General features: G+C 46.5%; 2 protein-coding genes across 2 annotated transcripts in view; one reads left to right on the top strand and one right to left on the bottom strand.

Annotated features, from left to right (window-relative positions):
- The window catches only part of LOC131192754 (zinc finger protein with KRAB and SCAN domains 7-like), a 269,595-nt gene that overhangs the window by 106,613 nt on the left and 142,381 nt on the right, over positions 1-20,601 (bottom strand). The gene's annotated exons all lie outside the window — the stretch shown is intronic.
- Positions 9,327-20,436, top strand: LOC131192677 (zinc finger protein 85-like). The gene is made up of 8 exons (XM_058172056.1): positions 9,327-9,520; positions 9,703-10,317; positions 11,218-11,317; positions 12,196-12,263; positions 12,662-12,791; positions 13,677-18,451; positions 18,564-18,631; positions 20,297-20,436. The coding sequence occupies exons 1-6, from the start codon at positions 9,416-9,418 to the stop codon at positions 15,242-15,244; spliced, it is 2,586 nt and encodes an 861-aa protein (XP_058028039.1). The 5' UTR covers positions 9,327-9,415; the 3' UTR covers positions 15,245-18,451; positions 18,564-18,631; positions 20,297-20,436.

Below are 20,601 nucleotides of genomic sequence, written 5' to 3'. Positions count from 1 at the left end.
GGTGGGAAATCGGAGATGGAAACCCCGAGTGGAAGGAGCCCCGTTACAACAGTGGATCGGGGCTTGTTTCAGATGGTGATTTGCCAGTGTTGGCACCTGGGTTATCGTTTCCAGCTATTGTGACCCTCGGAATGGCAGGAAACGAACTTCTGTAAACTTTTGCTTTTTTTCGGCTGGACTGTGGCTGTTGGTCAAAGAAGAGATCTCCTAGGAGCATTAACCTTGGCCTTCTGCAGCCTTCCTCCATGACCTCCGTATCTAAAGCCTCGGGGAGGAGGCTGGGAAAGGGCTTTGACTGTCTCTTAATAAAGGCAGGACATCCTGCCTGTGTTTCCTTTCTTACATGATTGGAACCAACCACACAGGTGCATTTCAGTGCGGGTGAGTCCCATCAATCTACAACTGGCTTTTTTGGTACCTGTTAGAAGAGTTGGTTGGTATTCCCTCTTAACTGGATGGTAAACATTTTATTTTAACCTGTGGGAGTTTTTAATTCAGGTATCTCCAGGTCTTAGACTGGTCCACAATAGCCACTGGTATAGTGCTTGTGTGACCCTCCATTATGAGCACTTTAAACTAGCACACACTTGCCTCACATTAACTGAATTTTGGGTTGCCTGAAATGCAACCTGTTATCAATTAACTATTCACACCAAACTGATTACATAATTCAAAATCGCATTTCCTGTGGCCTATATGTTCCAAGTAACGTGGTCCAAAATAACCAGGAGTGTGTCAGGCACATGTAGGTAGCCTCCAATTATCTGCTTTTTAGGAGCAGGAGTCCATCCAAATCTCGAGGACATTTTTGCTAAAGTTCATCCGAGATCTTTTAATTCCACCCTGGAAGTCAGAAGTGTCCAGCTAGAGAAGATGGAGTCAAAAGAATCAAGATGGCGGCTGTTTTAAAGGGCAACACATATAAAGCTAAAAAGCAGCAGGATTTTGAACAATAATTTTATTAAGGATTGTATACAACAATCAAACAAAGAAACTTGATACAAATATGTGTGCGTGAATATGTGAAAAAGACAAGGTGGAATAAAAAGAAAAATCCCTCCAAAAAAGATAATGAGAAAAATAGTTTCTTCTTCATCCTCATCCTCAACATCAACACTAAACAAACAACCTCTACAATTTATTTATCTCTAAATAAACAACCAGAGGCATCTTCATTCAAGTCGCACCCCATTTTTCTCCTCTCTGAATCTCCCGTTCTTCCTATAGATCAGCAAAGCTCTAGTAAGAATTAACAAAAACACCCGTGTGCCTCGATTTATGACTGGAAATCCATTCCCCGTTATGGACACAACTCAAGGACTCTCTGTAAAACATTATATATACTCCCCAAACACTCGTAAGTCTTCTGGGTAATCACGCTGGTAAGTTACTCATGCAGCTTTGTGAGCAAACCATCTTCACACTCCCAACACCAAGCAATTGTAGGGTTTCCCTTCTGTCACTGTGTGAAATTGCTGATGAATGGTAAGGTGTGACTTTTAAATATTTGAGCGGAAATCAGCACGTTGCTGATTGGGGAAACCTCAACAGAACTGTATAAAAGGAGGTTTTCCCCAGCCTGTTGCTGGGTTCACCCTATATTAAGAGCTGTTGTCACTACCCTGGTCTCCAGCCTCGTTACTTCCGAACTTAACATTGGCGGCGAGGTGGGATCTCGAGGCTAAGGAGAACCAGAACCGAGCTGAAGCACGATAGACCGAACCCAGCAAACCCAGGGCAGAAAGCGGAGATGGCCAGTTACACTCCGCCCGCACCGTTTGACCCGGCTAAGAGAAATGGGAGCGTATATGACCCGTTTGAAAGCTTTCTAGAAGCCAACGAACTGCAAGGAGTTCCAGATAACGAAAAGGGCTTACTTCTTAAGCCACTGTGGTCGGAGGTCATTGATATCGCGGAAGCCCTGGCAGAGCCAACGCCGTTGCAGTCGGTGTCGTGGCCAACTCTTACAGACTTTACTAAAAACCACCGCTGCGCCGTCCAAATACGTGCGGCGGTTTGAATTCGGAGGCGAAGGCAGATGGAGGCGAATCCATCGGTGACTACATGGCGCCCTAAGAAGCGTCCAAGGACTGCGGATACCGTGACCTGGGCGAGGTGCTCCTCGAGCAACTCATCCGAGGTCAAAGACATCCGTTTGCGGCGGCGGCTGCTAGCAAAGAGCAACCTGGCGCTGGCCAACGCTCTGGGCGAAGCCAGAGCACATGAAATGTCCTAAGCGGCAGAGACACTGCAGAAGCCGGTCCCACAAAGGCGGAAGGCAACTCCGGTGCACCAGGAGGAGGTTCAGACCGAATCCGGCGGTGAAGATGAGGAAGGGTCTGCCGCGACGAGCGACAAAGGGGACCGAGGGCGGAATCACGGAAGCTGCGGGGTCAACACCAGCGCCAACGCTGCAAGTTTAAGGCGACATGTCGGTGTGGGAAGAAAGGGCACCTAGCTCAAGTTTGTCGGCGGCCCAACCTTCCGCCGAAAATTCAAATCGGCCAATCAGGCGCGGAATCGGCAAGGCGACCGCGATTGGCTCAAACAAAAAGCGGATTCAACCAAACAACTGTGGTCATAGGCGCGCCTCAACCAAAGTGGAGAAGAAGATCTTCACCAAGCCAAAAATAGAGAGTGCGGTGCCGGCTTGAAGTAGACACGGGATCAGCGATCACCATCATGTCCTGGGACACTTTGGCGAAGTCGCTGCCGTCCGTCGCGGCGCCACCTGCAAGCACAACGGCTACGAGTCCACGACTACCAGGGAATCGCATCCCTGTTCGAGGACCACCTCCGTCCGAGTCGATGCGGACCACACAAGAAGACCCTGCCCATCACGATCGTCGAAGGAACTCTGCCCAGTCTGTTGGGACTAGACTGGTTTCGTGCCCTGGGCATGGGGTGACTGGCATCTACAAAGTGACTGTAACCTGAAAGACATTCTCTTTAACGAGTTCGAAGATGTCTTCAAGGACTGCCTGGGCAAGTACAAGGGACCCCTATTTCCTTCAACTTAGACCCCAGGTAGCCCCATTAGGCTTAAGGCGAGGAGAGTCCTTTTGCCCTAAAACCAAAATCGATAAGGAGCTGGACAAGCTCATAAATCAGGGATTTTGGTGCCAGTCGATCACGCAAAGTGGGAGCGCCAATCGTCACCCCAATAAAACCGGACGGGTCAATTAGAATTTGCGCTGACTACAAGGCGGCGCTTAACAAAGCCTTACAGAAAAGCGCTTACCGGTTCCGTGGTGCAACACTTATTGCACTCTTTGGGGCAAGGGCAAGTCTTTGCAAAGTTAGACTTGGCCCAAGCCTACCAACAACTGCCGTGAGCGCCCGCTGGCGAAGCCCAAACGATTGTAACGCACAGGGGGCCTTCAAGTGCACCGATTGCAATTTGGGGTCAGTGTGGCACCAGGGCTGTTCCAAAATCTGATGGAACGACTACTGCAGGGGCTCCCAGGGGTAGTTCCCTACTTCGATGATGTCCTAATTTCAGGGGAAAACATGGAGGAATTGGGGAGCGTTTAAGAAAGGTCTTGAGCATTTTCGGACAGCGGATTAAAAGTCAAGACAAACAAATGCCAGATAGGGGTCGAATCCGTCGATTTCTTGGGCTACGGATAGACAAGAAAGGAATTCACCCTACTGAGAGCAAGGTCAAGGCAATTAGGAAGGCTCCAGCGCCTAAAAATAAAGCAGAGCTGCAGGCATTCCTGGGGTTGGTGAATTTCTATGCGGTCTTTTTAAAGAACAAAGCAACCGTTGCGGAACCGCTGCATAGGCTCTTAGGGAAAAATACTGTTTGGTCTTGGGGAAAGACAGAAAATAGGGCTTTCGAAGCAGTAAAGAACCTGCTCTCAAGTGATAGCCTGCTCATCCAATATCACAACTCATTACCCCTAGTGTTGGTTTGCGATGCCTCCCTTATGGGGTGGGGGCTGTACTCAGCCATAGACTTCCAAACGGCACAGAAGCCCCTATAGCTTTTTACTCTAGAACGATGTCCTCCCCAGAGAGAAACTACAGCCAATTAGACAAAGAAGCACTAGCCATTGTGTCAGGGGTTAAAAAATTCCACGAATATGTCTTTGGGCGGAATTTTGAAATCGTGACTGACCACAGACCGTTACTAGGAATACTGGCTGGCGACAGCATACGCCTGTGCCACTTTCCCCACGCTTGACCCGATGGACTATATTCTTAGCAGCTTATTCGTACAAGCTGCAGCATCGACCAGGAAAAAAAGTGGGGCATGCAGACGCGTTAAGCCGATGCCCACTACCAGGGGCGACCGAAGACCCCACCCGGGGCGCCCATCCTACTTATTGACTCTTTGGACTCTGGCCCAGTCACATCTAAGGAAGTGGCTCGGGCATCATGCAGGGACATTGTGTTAAGGACTGTACTCGGTTGGGTACAGAGGTCCTTCCAGTCTCCTCCCTCCGGGACGCTTCTGCCTTTTGCTCCCTTCCAGGCAAAGGGGCTGCCGGAGGGCCGGTTGGACCCCCAGCGCTGTGGGGTTTTCTGACCCACCGCAAATGGCAGCCCGGTTTGGGTTTAAGAACGGCTGTTGTTCCTCTCAATGGGGGAGGGGGGAAATCAGAAGGTGGGAAAGGGGAAATCCCTCCCTCCTTCCATCCTTCCTTCCTTCCATCCATCCATCCATCTACTTTATTGAAGTCCGTGGGTGGAAAAGCTCTAATAGCCTCTCTCTGAAGTGAAGGAGCACAAGCTACGACAGAAGGAAAAAAGAAATAAAATAAATATCCCCCCCTCCGCCACTGCTCGCACAGATGAACTGGACCAGCCCCGATCCCTGTGCAGCCTCCAAAGGGCTCTGCTGCTTCTTAAGGTGGGGGGGCAAAGAAAACTCTCCTCCGATTTTCCCTGGCCCCCGGGGGGGGCAGTTTGGGAACCTAAGGGGACATCTAGGCCACCCCTCCATGCACACAGAAGAAAGTCTGGCTGAGAATCGTGAAGAGAGCAAAGAAAGCGGAGGGTCCCTTTTGGGCCTGCCCTGAACCCCCCGCTGAGCTGCAGCCCCCCCCCCCAAAGACTGGAGGGATCCCCCTCCCACTTTCAGTTTCACTCTCTCCTCCTCCTTCAGGTGTCGTCACAAAGGACTCTGCCTGGAGACCGATGACGCTTCAGCAGGGAGAATTCCCATTGGTGCTTCAGCTCCTTCTGGTCCCTCCCAGCTCCAAAGTCCAAGAAAAAGACAAAAGACGCCTTCATCAAAGGTGGCGGTTCTGCCGTCGGAAGAGCTGCTGCTCTGGATGACAAGGGAGGAGGGAGGGAGCCAGGACAAGTTGGGGATCCCATACAGACACCCCCCCAATCCGAAGGGACCCACGGACACCCCTCAGCTAAACCAGGGAGAGGCGCCGCTTCGCTTCCGCGGACAAAAAGAAAAAGGCGATTCCCCTCCTTGAAACCCGCGTCTCTCTTGCTCGGAACGTCTGGACGAAGCGGCTCCTTCCGACTTCCCGCCCCTCGACCCCCCAAATGGGAAGGAATCTCCCTTTCTTTCTTTTTTTCTTTCTGAGGGTCGGGATCCCCCTTTTCCTTGCAAAGAGGCCCCGAACGGAGATCCCGGAATCAAGTTTGGCCGTTTCTCCTCCGCTTCCCGCTCCTTTCCCCGGAGAACTTCAATACGGGTTGGACTAGATGACCTCTAAGGTCCCTTCCAGCTCTGTAATCTTGCCACCATCTCAAGCCCTATAAGAATCCATACTTTTTTCTGCAGAAATATATATATATATAAAGTAGCATTTTGGAAGAAACTCTCCCCGTATAAAAGGGCAGATCTGGAGTTTTCCCAAAGGAATCTGCCTATTTCGGCTGTGGAAGAGGAAGAGGCCCTGAACCAAAAGGCTCCTTTTTAATTCTTTTTTTATTTGGATTAAGAAAACGCAGGTCCCCCCCCAAAAAAAGCCCCCCCTTCTCTGCACCCCAAAACCTTCAGAAACGGAGGCTGCCGCGTAACAGCCGCGGGGAAAGCGGCTCCTGGCTCGGCTCGAAGGGAAGCCCGAATGGCCGCGGCGGTTGCAGGAGGCGGAGACCCGGGATTCCCCGAGAGAAAGGCCGGCCGGAGGGGAAAGAAGGGCCGGAGATCGCGGGAGGGAAATCAGAAGGTGGGAAAGGGGAAATCCCTCCCTCCTTCCATCCTTCCTTCCTTCCATCCATCCATCCATCTACTTTATTGAAGTCCGTGGGTGGAAAAGCTCTAATAGCCTCTCTCTGAAGTGAAGGAGCACAAGCTACGACAGAAGGAAAAAAGAAATAAAATAAATATCCCCCCCCCCCCCCGCCACCACTCGCACAGATGAACTGGACCAGCCCCCGATCCCTGCGCAGCCTCCAAAGGGCTCTGCTGCTTCTTAAGGGGTGGGGGTGGGGGCAAAGAAAACCCTCCTCCGATTTTCCCTGGCCCCCGGGGGCAGTTTGGGAACCTAAGGGGACACCTAGACCACCCCTCCATGTACACAGAAGAAAGTCTGGCTGAGAATCGTGAAGAGAGCAAAGAAAGCGGAGGGTCTCTTCTGGGCCTGCCCTGACCTCCCTCCCCCCCTGAGCTGCAGCCCCCCCCAAGACTGGAGGGATCCCCCTCCCACTTTCAGTTTCACTCTCTCCTCCTTCAGGTGTTGTCACAAAGGACTCTGCCTGGAGACCGATGACGCTTCAGCAGGGAGAATTCCCATTGGTGCTTCAGCTCCTTCTGGTCCCTCCCAGCTCCAAAGTCCGAGAAAAAGACAAAAGACGCCTTCATCAAAGGTGGCGGTTCTGCCGTCGGAAGAGCTGCTGCTCTGGATGACAAGGGAGGAGGAGCCAGGACAAGTTGGGGTCCCATACAGACACCCCCATCCGAAGGGACCCACGGAAACCCCTCAGCTAAACCAGGGAGAGGCGCCGCTTCGCTTCCGCGGACAAAAAGAAAAAGGCGATTCCCCTCCTTGAAACCCGCGTCTCTCTTGCTCGGAACGTCTGGACGAAGCGGCTCCTTCCGATTTCCCGCCCCTCGACCCCCCAAATGGGAAGAAATCTCCCTTTCTTTCTTTCTTTCTCAGGGTCGGGATCCCCCTTTTCCTTGCAAAGAGGCCCCGAACGGAGATCCCGGAATCAAGTTTGGCCGTTTCTCCTCCGCTTCCCGCTCCTTTCCCCGGAGAACTTCAATACGGGTTGGACTAGATGACCTCTAAGGTCCCTTCCAGCTCTGTAATCTTGCCACCATCTCAAGCCCTATAAGAATCCATACTTTTTTCTGCAGAAAAATATATATATATAAAGTAGCATTTTGGAAGAAACTCTCCCCGTATAAAAGGGCAGATCTGGAGTTTTCCCCAAGGAATCTGCCTATTTCGGCTGTGGAAGAGGAAGCGGCCCTGAACCAAAAGGCTCCTTTTTAATTCTTTTTTTATTTGGATTAAGAAAACGCAGGTCCCCCCCCCAAAAAAGCCCCCCCTTCTCTGCACCCTAAAACCTTCAGAAACGGAGGCTGCCGCTTAACAGCCGCGGGGAAAGCGGCTCCTGGCTCGGCTCGAAGGGAAGCCCGAATGGCCGCGGCGGTTGCAGGAGGCGGAGACCCGGGACTCCCCGAGAGAAAGGCCGGCCGGAGGGGAAAGAAGGGCCGGAGATCGCGGGAGGGAAATCGGGATCCAAGGCAGCCGCTGCCTCAGAGGCCAAAAGAGCCACAAAAGGAGCCTCTGGATCACCAGACGCCGCAGAAACGGCCCAGAAACCCCTCCGCTCATCCGGCTCGCTTCTCTCTCGGCTGCCCCGGAGAAGGGAAAGGGGCCCAAAGGATCCCCCACAGCCCCAGAAGGCAAATGGGTGGAAACTCATCCAGGAGACAAGCAGGCTGGAACTTGGGAGAAACTTCCTGACAGGGAGGAGAATTAACCGGTGGAACTGCCTGCCACCAGAGGTTGTGGATGCTCCATCACTGGAGGGATTTAAGAAGAGACTCAGCAGCCACTTGTTTGAAATGCTAGAGGTTCTCCTGCCTGAGCAGGGGGCTGGACTAGATGGCCTCCAAGGTCCCTTCCAGCTCTCTTGAATTCTGTCTCAGACCGTTGTTGCTTCTGCCCGTCAATAAACCTCCTTTCTTAAGCAGCCTCCATTTTATTCCCTTCTTGGAACTGGAGCTGATTTTTCTTCCGACACTATCAGGGGATAAAATAGAAACCCCCGACTGGAAGGGGCAACAGAAGAGATTTAGTTTTATATCCATATAAATGTATTTAACATTCGCAGCAGAGAAGACAGGAAGATCCTGAGGTGAGGTAAATCTCAAAAGGCGCTCAGAAGAAAAAGGCGGGAAAAAGGAAACGCCCCCTTTTCACCCGCAGCAACCAATCAGAGCGCAGATCTCCTCAGGCGGGAGCCCGCCCTCACTCAGCCACAACGAGGTAGCGGAACCATTGTAGATTTTCTTCACATTTAGTGTCCAAAAGAAATATACCTAAAATGACTTTGCTTTTGTCTGTTAGCTTGAATTGTCAGGCTGGAATGGCTTTTTTTCCTTGCACTGTGCTAAAAAGAAATCAACGTCTTTTTTTTCTCTTGTACTTCAGACTTTCTTCCCCCCCCTCTTTCTCCTTCCCTTAATTTCCTATTTCTGTTTTTCTTTGTGTTTTGTATAATAAATAAATACGATCTTGAGGCTCTAGAAAGCGTGCACAGAAGAGCAACAAAGATGGAGGCTAAAACATTAAAAAAAAAGTTGCTGGAACTGGATATTTTCTAGTCTGATGAAAAGGACGAGAGGAGACATGATGGCATCTTCTGGCATCAGCGGCTGCCAGAAATAATATTCATTTTTTCTTTTCTTTTCTTTTCCCTTCCATTCTATTGTATAAATAAGAAGCAGACCGAATGAAAGAGGTGGGTGAAGTTGCTCTTTATGTAAGAAATCAACCAAACCGCTCCAGAAACGCAACAAAAGAGAGGAAAACCTCCTTCAATGCATTTCGGTTGATATAAAAGGGGGAGAAGAAGCACAGAGGTCGAAGCCTTTGTTTGACAGGGAGCCATGTAGAGAGGGGGCCTTCTTTCCCCTACTCCCATGCCCATCATCCCCGCCCTCTCCCTTCCCCCTCCCATGCGCTTCCTCTTTCCCGCCCTTTCTACCATCCTGGCACTTTGCCCCAAAGCCACCAGGGGGCGCCTTCTGCCAAGGGAAGGGAACCACAGGCGCTTCCCCATTGGCCCACTGGAGGGCGAACGTCACATCTGACTCTCCAGAAGAAGCTGAGAAGGAAGTGACATCACAAACGCTTGCCTCTCTAGGACTTTGCACTCGCTCTCCTTAACCACTGGGACCCTGGAGGAGGCGGAGAGACTGCGGGAGAGTCTGGCGGGTGGACGTCCAAACGTGCCCCAGGAGAGGGAGGGGGCTCTTCCCGGTCCAATGCTTCCCAGCCCCCCTCTCCCGGCAGGAAGATCCGGGGAAGAGCCGAGTGGGGGGGGGGAGGGTCGGCCTTGTGGAGGCCCAGCAGGAGAGGAGAGAAGCCGGGTGAGGAGGCAGGATTCGCACCAGGCTCCCCGAGGGCCCCATCCTGCCTCCAGAGGGGCAGAGAAGTGGGCGACCTCAGCTCTGAGCTGGGATGACTGGCTTGGGGCTCCAGGCAGGTTGGGTGAAGGTCGCTCAGTGGCTGACTTTATAATTCTTGGCGTTTCTTTTTCTTCCCATCTCAGATACAGAAATTGGAAGGCATTTGTGGTCTTTTTCGCACAAAAATTTGTGGGAAATTTTTCTTTTGGGGGAGAAAAAAGAGCGGAATCACTTGGAGGGATCAGTCCTGCGGCCCCAGAAATGGTCCCGTGAAGGAACCGGCATCTGGAGATCCACCAGAGTCCTTGGAGCCATTTAGAGTTGCTCTGCAAGAGAGAGAAAAGATGGAGACACAACCTTTGGGAAAGGAGGGAGCCGGAAAAGGCCCTTCAGCTGCTCAGCCTGGGAAGTGTGGGAAGCTCTGGACAAGAACCGGGCAGAAGATCCTGGAGGAGGAAACCATCCTCCCTTCAGAAGTTCAGCCCTGGAGCTTCGTCCAATACCGGGAGGCTGAAGGTCCCCGAGGACTTTGCAGCCGACTCCATGACTTTTGCAGGCGATGGCTGAGACCAGAAAAACATACCAAAGCCCAGATGCTGGACCTGGTGGTTCTGGAGCAGCTCCTTGCTCTCCTGCCCCCAGAGATGGAGGGCTGGGTGCGAGAGTGTGGAGCAGAGACCAGCTCCCAGGCGGTGGCCCTGGCGGAAGGCTTCCTCTTGAGCCAGGTGGAAGAGGAGAAGGAGCAGGTCCAGTTGCAGGTGAGAGACTTTAAAGAGCTCAAAAGGGAATAGAGAATGTGTTTGAATACTTCACGCCTCTTTCCCAAACTTCTCTGACATCCATAAAATGTGGCAATTCACCAATTCTTGTAGGACATTGTTCTGTTGTTTTCTCACTCAAACTCACGGATGGATATTGGGGGCTTTGAGGTTGTGTTCTGGATATAAGAATCCACTTTGTTTTTTTATCAGACTTCAAACCAGAGGTTTTCTTATTGGGATCATACCTAAAACTTATAATAGAGAACTGAAATATGTGATTGTGAATGTAATAACAGCAGCTAGAATTGTGTTTGCAAAAAACTGGAAAGATGAGAAAATACCAATGCAAGACGAAATTATCAAGAAAATAATGAAATGTGCAGAAATGAGTAAACTTGACATTTGAAATTAGAGAACAGGAAGATAAACAATGTTATAAGATATGGGATTTATTTTATCAATGGGTAGATAAAAAATATGTTAATGAAATTTTTGATAGAGACATTTATAGTGTAAGAATTGTTTGAAAGATACAAAATATAACGTAATAATATTGGTTTGAATTAAGATGAGGAAATGATTGATATAATGCAATTAATATAAATCTAGAATATTTTATATGAAAGCAGGGAAGAAGTATGTATAGTTAAACAAATGATAAATTGGCCAAAATATTTCTATATGTATTAAATTGGTAAAATGCAAAATTAGACAATTTACATATTACAAGTATGGTGAAATTGCACAAGAGGTTTGTCACCAACCAACCGACATGCTGTTTGTATTTGTATTGAAGATACTTTTATGTATGTTCCTCTAGAAAAATTAAAAAAAATAAAGAATCTGCTTTGTGTTGTATATTAATTCTGCTTCTATTTTCCTTCCTCCTGTTTGAAGTGCTGCACTGTGGAGATCAGAGATCCTGAGGGAAGGAAGAACCCATCAAATTCCCCTCAGGAGCTGTTTTTCAGGAGGATCCCTTGGGAAGATCCAACAGGTGCTGGTTACCACCTTTAAAGCGCTCCATGGCTTAGGACCGGGTTACCTACGGGACCGCCTACTGCCACCAATAAGCCTCCCATCGACCTGTGCGCTCCCACAGAGAGGGCCTCCTCCGGGTACCATTGGCCAAACAATGTCGGCTGGTGCCCCCCACTGTGGTGGCTCCTGGCCTCTGGAATGAGCTGCCTCCGGGGCTTCGTCAACTCCCCGACCTCTGGACCTTTCGTCGCGAGCTGAAGACGCTTTTGTTCCAGCATGCAGGGCTAGCTTAAATGTAGTTTTTAATTGAGGTTTTAAAATCGGGTTTTTAAACGGGGTTTTTAATTGTACTCTAATTTTTAGGCCATATATTGAATTAGTTTTTTATACTGTTTTTAACTGTGTTATATATATTCTTGTATTTTATTGGCTGTGAACTGCCCTGAGTCCTTCGGGAGAAGGGCGGTATAGAAATTTAATAAATAGGGCCTCTGGTGGCTCAACAGACTAAGACAGTCTGTTATTAACACAGCTGCTTGCAATTACTGCAAGTTCAAGTCCCACCAGGCCCAAGGTTGACTCAGCCTTCCATCCTTTATAAGGTAGGTAAAATGAGGACCCAGATTGTTGGGGGGGCAATAAGTTGACTTTGTATATAATATACAAATGGATGAAGACTATTGATTAACACAGTGTAAGCCGCCCTGAGTCTTCGGAGAAGGGCGGGATATAAATGCAAATAAAAATAAATAAATAAATAAACTTGGGACACCTCAGGAGGTAATGGAAGATCCTCCGATTTCCCATCTGCCTTACCTTCGCGCTCTCTCCTTTTATAGAATACCTCCTCCTATTTTGTTAATAATGCATTTTGAAATTATTTATTCCTCACAGAGAAAGAAAGGACGAAGCTTTCTAATTTTTATGATGGAGATCAAACAGCGGTTGAACCTCCAAATCAAGTAAGAAAAGAAAAAGATATTAGATTTCTATTCTCCCTTCAGGAAGTGGATCGGGTGAACAGAGTGCTCCCTCCTTCTATTTGCCCCCTTATTTGGCCTGGATTATTTTTATGTTTTTCCACAACATGGAGAACAGAATGGCAGGTTCAAGTTGCTGTCAACCAGCATAGCTTTCTCTGGTTATCTTGTTCTGCTAGGTACTCCTCCAACTTTGAGTTTACGAGAAGCTTTTTTTTTTAAAAAAAATTGGAGCTTCTCTTATAGAATGTTGTTATTCCTATCAATTTGGTCTTGTCTGCAAATTTGATGAGTTCCCCTTCTATCCTCTCGTCTAAATCATTGATGAAGTTGAACAGATCTTGCAAATCCTCCTGTTCTATTCTTTTTTCCGTGTTCAGGAGAGTCTTGTGTCCTTCGAGGAGGTGGCTGTGTCTTTCTCTGAGGAGGAATGGTCTCAGCTGGATCCAGACCAGAAAGCGTTGCATTCGGAAGTCATGCTTGAAAACCATAGGAATGTGGTCTCTCTGGGTAAGAGTTCTCTAGTCCTCAATCAGAGAGTTCAAGAAGACAGATGATAGTTTTTTATTTAAAAAAAACCACTAATCAGATATTGTCTCCTGAGAGGGAGAAGGAAAAGTTGTGGCCTACTCGTGCTTCAAGGAAGGAAAGAGTCAATGTCTCTTTCTTTAGATACTTTCTGTGCCATTTCTTATCTCTATTTTTCCATTTCTATTTGAACTTATCTGTGGAGGCTGAGAAGAATGAGGTGCTTTTATGCGTCCTCTGTCATGTGAGAGGAGTGTGTTGTCATTTGTCCTCTGAAACCTCCAAAATTGTGTGAGAACAGAACTTTCACACTCAGCCCATGGAAGAGCATTCTCTCAATCCAATTCAAGAACAAAGGCCTCATGCAGTGTGACTCAGAGCATCCTAGGGTACAGGTAATCTCTGAGTTATGACAGTTCATTTTAAGTTACGGCCTGTCAGAAATTTCCTGACAGTTAGAACAATTAACCAGTGGAATTGCTTGCCTTCAGAAGTTGTGATGGCTCCAACACTGGAAATTTTTAAGAGGATTTTGGATAATCATTTGTCTGAAGTGGCAGCGTTTCCTGCCGAAGCAGTGGGTTGGACTAGAAGACCTCCAAGGTTCCTTCCAACTCTGTTATTCTGTTTTATTCCTTAACTTAAAACTGACTCTGAGTGAGATTTGCATATATATAATTATTTTCTAGATATTTTCAAAGCTCATGAATATAGCAATCATCATGTCTATATCACCCCACTGTAGGCATGGAAACATACAACCTAATGGAATTTCAGAGAAATTCGGAAGAAAATTCACTTGACTTTCTACAGTTTGATCTTTTTCTCTAACCTTGTTATCATTTTCATTTCCCTTTTGCTTTGAAGGTAATAATGGGCAGGAGAATCAAGATTTCTGGGAACTGCTCCAAGTGATGAATGCTAAAGATGGAAGGGAGAAGTTTGGAATTCGAATGGAATTAGGAAGCCATGAGAGAAACCACTCAAAGAATTGGGATCAGGAAAGCTCATCTTCCACTGATGCTCCGATGCAAGACTTTCTTGCCCAACAAGAGAAAATAAGGAAAAAATATACTGGGAAAAGTGTGGAGCTAATCAAAGCTAAAGTACAAGTAAATGAACACTATTTAACGCAAAACAAAGGAGAAGATGCTATAAGAAGTCATGACGGACAAAATTACAATGGGACATTAATTCTTTCTCTTGGAAATAAGTTCCTTACATCTCAAAAAGTGATTGACACAAAAGAGAAGCCTTATAAATGTTTGGAATGTGGAAAATGTTTTAGAACAAGCTGGCAGCTTACTTCCCATAAGATGATCCACGCAGGGGAGAAACCATATAAATGCACAGAGTGTGGAAAAACATTTATTGATGGCAATGGACTTAGAAGCCACAAAAAAATCCACTCAGGAGATAAACAATATAAATGCATGGAGTGTGGAAAGACATTTACTCAGAGTAGTGGCCTTAGAAACCACAAAAAGCTCCACACAGGAGAGAAACCATTTAAATGCACGGAATGTGGAAAGAAATTTACTCATGGGAGTGGACTTAGAAGCCACAGAAAGCTTCACACAGGAGAGAAACCATTTAAATGCATGGAGTGTGGAAAGACCTTTGCTCATAGATGTAATCTTATTTCCCATAAAAGAAGCCACACAAGAGAGAAACCATATAAATGCATCGAGTGTGGAAAGACCTTTGCTCATAGCAGTACACTTACTTCTCATAAGATGATCCACACAGGGGAGAAACCATATAAATGCATGGAGTGTGGAAAGACCTTTGCTCAAAAACGTAATCTTATTTCCCATAAGATGATCCACACAGGGGAAAAACCGTATAAATGCATGGAGTGTGGAAAGACCTTTGCTCATAGCAGTACACTTACTTCTCATAAGATGATCCACACTGGGGAGAAGCCATATAAATGCGTGGAGTGTGGAAAGATCTTTGCTCAAAAACGTAATCTTATTTCCCATAAGATGATCCACACAGGGGAAAAGTCATATAAATGCATGGAGTGTGGAAAGACATTTATTGATGGCAATGGACTTGGAAGCCACAAAAAGATACACTCAGGAGAGAAACAGTATAAATGCATGGAGTGTGGAAAGACATTTACTCAGAGCAGTGGACTTAGAAACCACAAAAAGCTCCACACAGGAGAGAAACCATATAAATGCATGGAGTGTGGAAAGACATTTACTCAGAGCAGTGGACTTAGAAGCCACAAAAAGATCCACTCAGGAGAGAAACAATATAAATGCATGGAGTGTGAAAAGACCTTTACTCATAGCAGTGGACTTAGAAGCCATAAAAAAATCCACACAGGGGAGAAGCCATATAAATGCATGGAGTGTGAAAAGACCTTTGCTCAAAAAAGTAATCTTATTTCCCATAAAATGATCCATACGGGAGAAACTCGATAAATGCATATAAATGCAAACCATATAGTCTGTTTATCTACTAAAAGTAATCTATACGAATTGAAGATGTTTTCAACAAAATGCCAAAATAAAACTTTTGAATTTCCACTGATTTAAATCTATTCTATCCATTTTCTTGCTAAAAGACTTTTTCTCATCCAGAATTTGCATTTCTTGTTCAAACAAAGTCACAATTTTCACTTTGTAAAGCCACTGTCTTCTTTTTAGCTATTCCACAAAGAACTTTAATGTTCCAAGATGCAAATGGGCTTATTACAAAAAATAAAAATAAAAATTGCACACCGGAAATGTTGTTCTTTGTCTGGGTGGCAACCAGATTAGATTCCGGCTTTAAATTGCAATTAAATTGAATGTTCTTCAGCATTATAGAATTAAACTGTTATTAAACAAAATCTCTTCTGCCGAAAAAATGCTTTTAAAAGTAAAAAAAAGTTGGCCATGCCCAACCAGTCACATTACCACCACCACCACCAAGCCACACCCGCAGAACCGGTAGTAACAAATTTTACATTTCACCCCTGGTGGAAGTGGAGTTGCTCTCTATATAAGAAATAACTAAACCGCTCCAGAAACGCAATAGAAGAAAGAGGAAAACTTTCAATGCATTTGGGTTGATATAAAAGGAGGAAAAGTAGCACAGACATCGAAGCCTTTGTCTGACGGAGCCATGGAGAGGGGTCTTTCTTAATCCTACTCCAATGCCCATCATCCCCACCTTCGCTCTTCCCCCTCCCATGCGCTCCTCTTTCCTGCCCTTTGTAGGATCCTGGCACTTTGCATCAAACCCACCAGGACTTGCTGTCTGCCAAGGGATAGGAACACCGGCCACTTCCCCATTGGAGCCTTGCCTCTAGGAGGTCACACTCGCTCTCCTTAACCCCTGGGGCTCCGGAACAGGCAGAGAGGCTGCTGGAGAGTTTTGCCAGGTGGGGGGGCGGGACGGTCAGCCAGATGTGCCCCGGGTGAGGATGGTGGCTCTTTTCTTAAAAAAATTATTTTATTTTGTCATAATGTTATATACAGGAACATATATTGAAAGGAAACAATAGGACAGGAATGGTAGGCACTTTTGTGCACTTATGCATGCCCCTTATAGTCCTCTTAGGAATGGGGTGAGGTCAATAGTAGACAGTTTTTGGTTAAAGCTTTTAGGAGTTGGAGAGGAGACCACAGAGTCAGGTAGTGTATTCCAAGCATTAACAACTCTGTTACTGAAGTCATATTTTCTGCAATCAAGACTGAAGCGGTTGACATTAAGTTTGAATCTATTGTTTGCTCTTGTATTATTGCGATTGAAGCTGAAGTAGTCTTTTACAGGAAGGACATTGCAATAGATGATTCTGTGTGTTAAACACAGGTCTTGTCGGAGTCGGCGGAGTTCTAAATTTTCTAATCCCAGGATTTCAAATCTGGTGGAATAAGGTATTTTGTTGTTAACAGAGGAGCGGAGAACTCTTCTTGTAAAATATTTTTGGACTCGTTCAATTGTATTTTTTTAAAATTTGCATTTATATCCCGCCCTTCTCCGAAGACTCAGGGCGGCTTATACTATGTCAAGCAATAGTCTTCATCCATTTGTATATTATATACAAAGTCAACTTATTGCCCCCAACAATTTTACCTACCTAATAAAGGATGGAAGGCTGAGTCAACCCTGGGCCTGGTGGGACTTGAACCTGCAGTAATTGCAAGCAGCTGCTGTTAATAACAGACTGTTTTATCAGTCTGAGCCACCAGAGGTATTAATGGCAGAGATGTGGTATGGGTCCCAGACAGATGAGTTGTATTCAAGAATGGGTCTGGCAAATGTTTTGAATGCTCCGGTTAGTAGTGTTGAGTTTTTGGAAAAGAAGTTACGCAGAATTAGGTTTACAACTCTTAGAGCCTTTTTTGCTATATAGTTGCAGTGGGCTTTGGCACTTAGATCATTTGATATGAAAACTCCAAGGTCCTTAACAGGGTGGGGGTCATCTGTAAGATAATGTCCAATAAGCTGGTACTTAGTGTTTGGGTTCTTTTTTATAATATGTAAGACTGAGCATTTGCTGGTTGAGATTTGGAGTCCCACCCTCTCACTGCTGGGGGAACTGGGGATGCCAGGAAGACGGCGGAGATCCAGGGATGAGCCGCTTGGGGCTCCGGCCAGGTTGGATGAAGGTCACTCAGTGGCTGAATCCCACTTTCTAATTCTTAAAGTTTTTTTTTCTTCCCATCTCAGATACAGGAACTGGAAGCCATTTGTGGTCTTTGCAAGGCAAAATTTTCCTTGGGGGAGAAAAAAAAAAGTGGAATCACTTGCAGGGATCATCCTGCAGCCCTAGAAATGGTCCTGTGAAGGAAAAGGCATCTGGAGACCCACCAGAATCCTTGGAGCCATTTAGAGTTGCTCTGCAGGAGAGAGAAAGGATGGAGACACAACCTTTGGGAAAGGAGGGAGCCGGAAAAGGCCCTTCAGCTGCTCAGCCTGGGAAGAGGGGGAAACTCTCGACAAGAACCAGGCAGAAGATCCTGGAGGAGGAAACCATCCTCCTTTCAGAAGTTCAGCCCTGGAACTTCATCCAATGCCAGGAGGCTGAAGGACCCCGAGGACTTTGCAGCCGACTCCATGGCGTTTGCAGGCGATGGCTGAGACCAGAAAAGCACACCAAAGCCTAGATGCTGGACCTGGTAGTTCTGGAGCATCTCCTGTTCCTTCTGCCCCCAGAGATGGAGGGCTGGGTGCAGGAGTGTGGAGCAGAGACCAGCTCCCAGGCGGTGGCCCTGGCGGAAGGCTTCCTCTTGAGCCAGGCGGAGGAGCAGAAGAAGCAGGTCCAGTTGCAGGCGAGAGACTTTAGGGAGCTCAGAAGGGAATAAAGAATGTGTTTGAATACTTCACTTCTCTTTCCCAAACTTCTCTGGTGTTCATAATTTGTGGCAATTCTCCAATTCTTGTCGGACATTGTTCCATTGTTTTCTCACTCAACCTCACAGATGGATATTGGGGGCTTTGAGGCTGTGTTCCGAATATAAGAATCCACTTTATGTCATGTGATGTACATTAATTCTGCTTCTATTTCCCTTCCTCTTGTTTGAAGTGCTGCACTGTGGAGATCAGAGATCCTGAGGGAAGGAAGAACCCATCAAATCCCTCTCAGGAGATATTTTTCAGGAAGATCCCTTGCGAAGATCCAAGTCAGGACACCTCAGGAGGTAATGGAAGATCCTCCGAATATCCATCTGCCTTATCTCCGCTCGCTCTTCTCTTCTATAGAATACCTCCTCCTATTTTGTTAATAACACATTTCAAAATTATTTATTACAGAGAAACAAAGAATGAAGCTTTCTGGTTTTTATGATGGAGATCAAACAGCGGTTGAACCTCCAAATCAAGTAAGAAAGGGAAAAGTTATTAGATTTTTAGTCTCCCTTCAGGAAGTGAAGCGGGTGTGCAGAGTGCTTTCTCCTTCTATTTTCCCTCCTTGTTTGGACTGGATTATTTTTGTGTTCTTCCACAATACGGAAAGCAGAATGGCAGGTTCAAGTTGCTGTCAGCCAACAAAGCTTCCCTGCTTGTCTTGTTTTGCTAGGTAGTCCTCCCTCTTTGAGTTTACAAGAAGCATTTCCCAACCCACTCTGGGGCCAGCCAGAGGTGGTATCTGCCAGTTCTCCAAACTACTCAAAATTTCCGCTACCGGTTCTCCAGAACCTGCTGGATTTCTCTCCTTGGGCAGAGGGTTTGGGAGACCAAAAACTGTCCCGTTTTTGGCATGCAGAGTGCTTTTGTACACCAGGGAGGGCAAAAATGAGAGATGTGGAGGATTTGGGAGGTCAAAAATGAGCCCGTTTTTGGACTGCAGAGTGCTTCTGGAAGGCAAAAACTATTTTTTTGCTTCTTTTCCTTCTCTCAACCTAGGTGCATATTATAGTCCAAAAAATACGGTACATTGCGATGATGTGGCGAGCCGTCAGTTCCTTTGCCTACTTTGGTGCATTTGCAGAAAAAAGAGGCCTAAAGTAGTAAGAGATACGCAAGATCAGTAGTGGGAAATCTATTATAGTTCGCACATAATCTCGCACTACAGTGCTTTAGGCTGCTTTTCTCTACTAAACAAGGCTTGCACGAGATCTAGAGCAAAATGCTTTGCAAAGAGAGAGAAGGCCTCTTCATTTTCAAAGACTTTTGCCCTGGATCTCGTGCAGTCTTCAGTTCTTAAAAGAACGCAGGCCTAAAGTACTGCGGTGTGAGATCACGCAAGATTATTAGCCTGAGATCTTGCATTACTGGTCTCGTGTAATCTCGCACTAAAGTACTTTAAGCCTCCGTTCTCTGTGAACTGACGCCTGTACCAAATCCAGCCAAAGAACCTTTGCAAGCCGATGGCACCTTGGGCGTCGAAATAGCCATTCTTGAAGCCTCCTAACCTTTCCAGTCTCAGCATGAAGAGTGTTTACAAGCCAATGGGAGGCTTCAGCAAGGGATTTCACTCCAAAGTCTCATCACTGGGATCAAGGAACGGGCTGAGCAGGGGTCCCGCCCGCCAGATGGACACCATGGAGCAGCCGCTCCAAAGGATACCGGGGAAGAAGGAGCTTATTTCAAAATTGTTTCAGTTCTTACAGGTCTCTGCTGAAATTAACCCTCCCCAATAAATCTTAAATTTTCTCCTAATTCCTCCTCAGAGGTTTCCCCTGATTATTATGAAATTCAATGGTGAAAAAAGTAAGGTTCTACATTTAGGCAAGGAAAACAAAATGCATAGGTACCGTATATGTGGTACCTTGCTCAATAGTGGTGACTGTGAGAGGGATCTGGAAGTCCTAGTGGACAACCATTTAAATATGAGCCACCAATGTGCAGCAGCTGCCAAAAAAGCCAACACAATTCTGGGCTGCATAAACAGAGGGATAGACATGATATCATGTCTATATCATACCCCTGTAAGCTTGGAAACATACAACCTAATTTTGGAAAAATTCAGAAGGAAATTCACTTGACATTCTACATTTTGATCTTTTTCTCTAACCGTATCATTTTCTTTTCTTTTTTGTTTGAAGGTAATAATGGGCAGGAGATTCAAGATTCCTGTGAACTGTTCCAAGTGATCAATGCTAAAGATGGAAGGGAGAAATTTGGAATTCGAATGGAATTCGAAAGCCATGAGGGAAACCAGTCAAAGAATTGGAATCAGGAAAGATCATCTTCTACTGATGCTCCGATTCAAGAATTTCTTGCCCAACAAGAGAAAATAAGGAAAAAATATACTGGAAAAAGTGTGAATCTAATCAAAGCTAAAGTACAAGTAAATGAATACTATTTAACGCAAAACAAAGGAGAAGATGCTATAAGAAGACACGATGGA

The sequence above is a fragment of the Ahaetulla prasina genome, chromosome 2 (assembly GCF_028640845.1).
Source record: "Ahaetulla prasina isolate Xishuangbanna chromosome 2, ASM2864084v1, whole genome shotgun sequence".
NCBI lineage: Eukaryota > Metazoa > Chordata > Lepidosauria > Squamata > Colubridae > Ahaetulla > Ahaetulla prasina.
The sequence above is the reverse complement of the archived record's forward strand: the minus strand, read 5'-3'. Positions and strand labels throughout refer to the sequence as shown.